The sequence below is a fragment of the Gavialis gangeticus genome, unplaced genomic scaffold (genome assembly GCF_001723915.1).
Source record: "Gavialis gangeticus isolate Ggan-Ray unplaced genomic scaffold, GavGan_comp1, whole genome shotgun sequence".
Lineage (NCBI taxonomy): Eukaryota > Metazoa > Chordata > Crocodylia > Gavialidae > Gavialis > Gavialis gangeticus.
Window position 1 is genome coordinate 213,631,327 of NW_017729032.1, and position 7,642 is coordinate 213,638,968.

General features: G+C 41.7%; 1 protein-coding gene across 2 annotated transcripts in view; it reads left to right on the plus strand.

The window, feature by feature from the left end:
* The window catches only part of HLCS (holocarboxylase synthetase), a 217,204-nt gene that overhangs the window by 88,618 nt on the left and 120,944 nt on the right, over window positions 1-7,642 (plus strand). For both annotated transcript variants that reach the window (XM_019524393.1, XM_019524392.1), the window contains one exon: window positions 5,730-6,001. In XM_019524393.1, the coding sequence (XP_019379938.1) occupies window positions 5,730-6,001 (272 nt within the window). The remainder of the gene's footprint in view (window positions 1-5,729; window positions 6,002-7,642) is intronic.

Here is a 7,642-nt window from a genome sequence, read left to right on the forward strand (position 1 = left end):
GGGCATGGTGGCAGAAGTGCAATGGTGCTGGCATGCAGGGACCACCACCTTGCTGCTGCTGGCAGCTGCCTCCACGCCACACCTTTGCTTGCATAGTGGCAGCCACCAGCACCACTTCACTGCTGCCCCTGTGCCACTTGCCCAGAGCAGGGGTGAGGGAAGCAGTGCCCCTCTGCGGGCCTCACATGCCTGCTTGGCCAAGGGTGGGGGTTTGCATGCAGCAGCCACCACCACTTCCCTTGTGGCTTTCCTGCCACCAGCCACAGGCAAACAGTGTGAGGTGTGGCGGCGGTGGTGGTTGCCACATGCGAGCTCCCCCTTTCCCCCAACTGGGGAGCACAAGTGTAGCCCACAGGGGGGCACTGCTGCCCTCGCCCCCCCAGCCCTGCTTCTGGGAGCAGGCACAGAGTGTAAGCCAAGGTGGAGGGCCAGCAGTGCCCCTCTGCCACTGCACCCCATTCCCCACCCCCCCCTCCCTGCCTGCCCACCTGCCTGCCTGGGCTGAGGGAGGGGAAAGTGTTGGGGAAAGTCCCACCAGGAGTGCCTGCCTGCCTGTTAGCAGGCACTCCATGTCTTCCCCAAACACATCCTGGCTCCCTCAGCTCCCAGCCAGCTTTGCCCCCAGCCCTACCTCGCAACCCCCAAGCCCCACTTACCTCCAGGAACAAAAAAGACTGATCCTCCTCCTGCAGCAGCCTCCAGTAAGTGATTGCACTTTTCCCCTCTTCTTCCCCCTCCAGGCAGGGCTGGGGCTTTCCCACCCCTTTTACAAACAGCACTTGCAGGCTGGAACTCAGCCAGCCTGCAGAGCTCTTTGCAAAAGGGGGAAATCCGTGGGTTTCCCTGCTAAAAGGAAAAATCCATGTTTTCTCCAATTAAAATGGGAAATCCATGGTTTTTGCCATTTTTCCGTGGGAAACAGACAACCCGGATCCCTGGTGATAAGAAAATTCCTCTCATTGAGCCTGGGCTGTTTCTTTTTCCACCTCAACACACACCATGCCCCTGCTGTGCAGGGGCTAGGGGTGCTAGCTCATGCTGGTCACTGTGTGGTGATCGCAGGGGGAGGGAGAGTTGGAGTAGGCTGATCACAGCCCCTCAACCTCACTTTGGGTATGTGATACCCAGATACCAACACACAGGGAGGCGGGGCAGGGGGGGAGCAGCCAGACCCTTTCTGTTGCCTTATGTAACCCAAAGTGTACCCCGTACCCAGCACCTGGCGCAACAAGCATGCAGAAAAAGTGGGGGGCAGAACTGCTTTGGGACCAGGCTTGAGCAGGGGGCACCCCCTTTGAGAGGCTTGTGGTATAGACCCCCAATGCCAATCCAGACTGGTGAGGGGGAGGCAGGCAGGTTCATTCTTGCAGACCTTTGCATGAAAAGATTTCCCAACCCAACCAGCAGTGTCCCGTACAACAAGTAACAAGTACCCAGAAAAAAGTGGGAAGCTTTGCAAGCGAGACAGGCACCACTGATTATTGAGCTCAACTCCCCACTCCCCCCCAAAAAAACAAACAAACAAACCCTGTGGCTCTCAAAGAAAGCTGCCAACAATTCCCTGCAAAAAAGCAACCCGACACAACCCAAAGAAAATAAACCAACCAAAATATCAAATCTTGTTGTAAAATTCCACCTGGCATTAAAGTAGTACTGAAAAGGCAGGAGGGTAAAATTGTTCTGACATGCCCCCTAGTGCATTTTACTAGTTATAGCATAATAAGCCATTACATGGTAAATCACGTCCACATTACTGAATTAGTCATCATAAACTAAGAAAGGAAAATTAAACCAGGAACATTTTTAGTGGGTAAATGCCAATTACGTGGACAAGTGCCCTAATAGTACATACTGCATTTCATGCAAAGGGTTGCACTAGATCAGGGTTTGCAACCTGTGGCCCGTGGGATTTGGCTTGCGGAGCTCTCAGGTTTCAGTGGCATTTCAGTAGTAGGGGGCTTTGGAACCACCAGCCCATCTGGGACCTGAGCTGGGTTATTTTGGCCTGCAACTAAAAACATTCCCAACTGCTGAACTAGATGACTCTTGAGGTCTTTTCCAACCCTGTGATTCTATGAAAACACCTTCAATTTGGGAAATGTACATTACAAACATAATGAAATATCTGCAGTAATACAGTATTGCATCTGTCCAAATGTTTGGCATAGTTTTCTGTAAAGGTTGAGTTAACATTGTAAAGTACACAAGGATTTATAGTAACTGACATCAAATACTTATAGTACTTTCTTTGCTAATTTAAAAAAGTTAGCGTCTTATTCTATAAAACCATGCTCTCGGAAGAGTGTCTTTTGATGAGTAGGTGTTTGCAGATGTAGCTGTTAATACTGAGGTGAACCTTATCCTTGTGGTGTTGTAAAGTCAGTGTGAAATGGCATCTTCTTGCTAAACAGAACGTCATAGAATCCTTTGTATAAGATCTAAATTATGCTTTCCTAATGAATAGTAACAGGTTACTATGAATGTAAAAGCATGGGATAATTAATCACACATTAAGATTTTTACCTGAAAGGGTTTGGCACTTACAGTATTCTGACTAAAACTACAAGTAGTTTTTACAGATCAGTTGAAACAAGGGATGATAAAACCTTTTATTCTACTTCATTTTGAATGTGCAAAAATAATTTTTTGGGGGGGGGGTCTTGAGTTTTAAGAAAAAACTAGTTGAATCAGGCTTTGCTGCAGAAAATTCATTTGATTTTTTTATAACCTTTTGTCATCATCATCATCATCTTCACTTTATGGTTTACGCATCATTGCCTGTTCCAACTTCAAAAGCTTTCAGGCCATCATTGCCATCTGCTTTCTTCTCTTCTAGACTGTAATTGAAAGTTTTTACATGGGTGAGCTACCAACTCCCATGATCTGGCCTCCGGATCTGGCCTCCGGAGTAAATTATTTAATTTATATAGATAGATATTGGTATTATTTTTGTAGCCTTTTGTCTCTAAAGTCAAGAGATCTGTTGTCTGGAAGCCCAGTGGGAAGAGTTCATAGAAACTATTAAAAATTCTAAAAATAACAAGTTTTTTTTAAACTAAAAAGTTAACTTTTTAAAGACTATGTTAGGTCCTTTTGGGGCTAGAAGCTTGTGTTTGGAAATGGAATTTCCCTTTCTACATGGGATAAATTAGGTTTTTTAGTACCATGAGACTGCATGGTAATGACTTTAAAAGCCATTGTTTTCAGTGTACAGAAAAAGTTGTCACTTCCAGGAATTAATGTTACCTGCCCTGAAATTGGAGGTGTTGTTTTTGAATGGAAAATTTCATAATGGGAAGGTTTGAACTGGTTCAATATTTTTTCTTGAAAATATATATTTTTAGTTGATGGTATTTGCAATGTTGGAATAATTTTTTGGTGAGAGAAGAATTAGTGGAAAGCAAGCAGGTGTTAGCATGAAAAGCACACTCATTGCCTTCTCATCACAGGAGATTATAGGTTTAATTGTACCTCAGAAAATAATTGAAGATAACTTCATAAGTATTTGAGGTACTAAGGATATGTCTGTGTCGTGCAGTGCAGCACAGTACAAGGCTAGCTCTGAATGAGCTTATGTGTCTACACAGTGTAGTGCAGTGCTATGCAGAGGTTCTTGTGTGGGGTCCAGAATCAGTATAACCTCACTACTACAGTACCCCTGAACATGATATTAATGTGGTTATATTTCTTCTGCCAGAGCCAGCTGTTAACTTGAGGTATTGTAGTAATTGGGGTCACATTTACCTAATCAGAGAGAAACTGGTGATGACCTTATACTAATGATTATTCCCAACTGTGTAATACTTTGTAGCCAGGAAGAACAGATTGACCATATTAGGTAAAAAGCTTCCCTTTTAGAAAAGCTTAGAATAACCAATGAATAATAGCATTTAGTAGTAAATAGTACATGGGTTTTATGGGTGTGAATACCTTCTGTCTTAAATTGGATTGTATGACAGTATACTGGGACTGGACAAGTGGGATGTATCTAGAATTTGGTTATTTGAAGTAAATTGCATTATTGTATTAATCTTTTAATACAAAGATTAATACGGGGGATCCATTTGTCCAAAAATTTCAGGGCCCTTAGCTCCATTCTTCAGAGTCCTTAGCTTTTTTCGCTGTTGGTTCACCTTAAAGCAACCAGAAGGAGGGCAGGCAGCCTTTTTTGACAGGTCTGCCACAAAGTAGCCCTGCACTGTCCTTGAGTGCTGCTTTAATTGCCTTCTGCTTCCCAAGCTGCTGTTCTGCTTTTTAATCCCTGTCCTGTGCTCCCTACCTGATCTACTGCTCTGCTTTCTGCTGCCTTCCCCGCCACTGTGCTGCCTTCCCCTCTCCAGTCTGCTGCATGCCACACAAAGGCTGCCCAAGCCACTTGTAGTATGTATGCCACAGGTTGGCCACCTCTGTCTTAAATATTTATTTATTTCTTTATTAGATTTATAATTATGTCCTATCTAAAAGGGTCAGAGCAGCTTATAATAAACAACCCACAGACAAGATATCATAATACCTGAGAACTCCAACTCCCCCTCTGTTTCCAGTCGTTGCCTCCTTTTCCAGACTTCCCAGACAAGCAAACCCTCTCACCAGTCCCAACCATACTTGGTGACCACTACTCATGCCCAGATTACAAAGAATGGCGTGCTTTTTTCCCTAGAATTCAAATCTGTGACGAATGTTACCAATTTCTTTTAATTGGCGTTTCTGTAGTTTTTACTTGGCTTAACTTTAGAAAAGTTTCCTCATTTATTTTTCTTTGGTTGTTTTGGCAGTCTCAAGTATATGAAAGGGATAACAAAACATTTTAATAAAGGAACGCCTACATCTCAAAGAAAAGCTTACTAATATCTACCTGATGTTTCAGGGCATCTCACCAGACCCCGTGAAATGGACTCAGTCATCTATCTCTTTAATTTTGTTTCCAGTAAATGTAGTTTCACTTTTCTAAAATTCCAAAAAGGGGCAAAAGCTAATCAGCAAGGAAGCTACCAAGATGACTGCACCTTTATACATTTTATTTCCTATATGAAAACTTCAACACACGCATCTATATAAACAGCGTTATTAACTGGTAGTAGAGCACAGTGGCAAGTGCCTTCTGTACACTGAAAATTGAGTCGTCTTAATTACTGATGTATGTTTTGGAGTGCATCTCTTTTAGCCAGCTAATTATCTCTCAACAGTTTCATTAAGGTCTTTTCATGACATGACATAGTAACCGTGAGTTCCACAGTTATTTTCACTTGTGACTTGGTTTGCCAGCACTCAGCTGAGAAATGGGTGTTCATTGTGATGAAAATGAATTATGAGTGATGGTTGCTGCATTCTCAGCAAAGCCTGACATGATCCTGGGTTCTAGGACCTGTACCAGGGGAACGTAAGTAACCAGTGTACCAGAGAACCCATTCAGTGTGGAAGTATTCATGTGCTTTACTTTGGCTTCATGCCTGAGTGTATGGGTATGGTCACCAACAGCCTTGTAGGAAAGGTTTTGGCTTGAGGCTGAGACGCTACAAAGGGAATTGAGTCACAAATTTAGGGTATGATAAGCAAGCAGTCAGACCGGGGGCAGATCAAGTAATGGAAATACATCTGAGGCGGTGAAATGAAATAATAACAGGCTAGTTTTCCATGTTGATTTAGATATTCTCATAAGAAAGTCTGTATGCACTAATATGCAGTTATGCATATTTCTATCTCATTTACTTCATTTTCCTCACATACAGGAAATCCATGCTTCTTTTTTGAAGTGGCTACACCAAAATGTAGATGCTGAAGGATTAATAAAATCCAGCAAGATGTCTCTTAAATTTATGCCATTTTACAAGCCTGAAATGGAGATAACACCATGTCGAATGCCAGTCATCACTGAGCTGGGGGACTTCTCATCTGAGCACTTCAGTCTGGAGACATATCGACATAATCTGCAAACAAAGAAGCTTGGAAAGATTGTTCTGTTTGCTGAAGTAACATCAACAACAATGAATCTTCTTGATGGGTAAGATAATGGTGTAGACTGTCTTAGACAAGTATTTTGAACAGTGATGCATATATAAGGGAATAAACTAATCTCACAGTGTTGAGAACTAAGTTGAAAACTTCTCTCTTTGCTACATTTACTCTCAGTATGCCCTCCTTCCCCACCTCTCATACATATAACATTTGTCATATAGACTGTGGTGTAAGGAGAAATACTGACATTTGTTTTTAAATAGTAGTTAGTAGGTGGTAATACTATGGTTATTAGGAATTTATAGATATTTAAATATTTATTAGCATATTTATAGATACAGGAATTTATAGCTGTCAATTTAGATGGAAAATTTGGTGTGACAGCTCTTTTCCTGGTATTAAGATTTACTTGTTTTTTTTTCTGTTGTAAAATATTAAACTTAATTTGAATATTTTAAAAATTGCTTTAGATAAGCAGACCTAGGAGGCTGGCACTTAATATTTAAAAAAAATAAATAGCCACTGCTTTCTTTGTAATTTTATGCAGGTTTTAAAATTCAGCCTAACATGCTTGTATGAAGAATTATTCACCAACATTTTTTTTCCAAATGTTGATCAGAGATGAAATATTTTCAGACAGTATGTAAATAGCCTTTCTTAAATCTCTTTAGGGTGCTTTTGAGTAAAATAGTTCATTTGAGATATAAAACAGAATTATGGAGTTACCAGAATAATGATAGAATTTATAGTCACCCTATCTTGGGTACCTTTTAAAGGGATCATGATTGCAACTAGCCAGTTGACCCTGCTCCCCTCCGCTGCTGATGTCACTTCCATTGCTGCTGCTTTGGGGGCGGGGGGGCAAGGCAACCGGAACTGGCCTCCCCGCCCCCCCTGCTCCGTCCCCTGTGCCCCGCCATCATAGCGGAGCACTGCCTCCTGTCTGAACACGTCTTTGCACTCTGGTTGGCTGTTTATTCATGCTCTGATTGCCTGACAAAGCATTATGGACAGACAGACAGATTAAGGCTTTTATAATATTAGAATATTTGACAGAATAAACTAATTGGATGGATGGAGTGCTTTCCTATGGGATACTGTTGCACTATTGTCCAGATATATTGTGCATTCCTACTTGCAGTTGTAACGTTGGATAAAGAAAGCTCTTGAAAGAAGTGTCAATCCATATATGGTAATTCTGGCCTGCATATGAATTGTACTGTTTCAAGATTAATTTAACCTGGTCTTTTATTGATGAAGGTGAAAAAATAAATCTAACATCATCAAAATCACTTCGGCTGTAGTCATAGTTAGTGAGCAAAAACTGTTTCTCCTCAGTTATAGGTTAGGTCCTGTATAAATTGACCTTGGAATATACCTCCTTGTAAAGGGGTAGTTAGATATGGTTTTTAAAAATAGTCTTATTTGATGAGAGTAAGGCTTAAACTGAAATAGTATAAAGATATACTTATAGATATGAAATAGTATAAAACAACTAGTTTATATTGTTCATTAAATACTAGAATGTTAGTAGCTGAGGGAAGGGGGGGCAGAGGGGTAAATGCATAGATTGAATACATTTTACCTGTTGGAAGATCCTTTCATAGTTTCATAGTTGGTAGAGTCGGAAGGGACCTAAGCAGATCATCAAGTCCGACCCCCTGCCATGGCAGGAAAGGATGCTGGG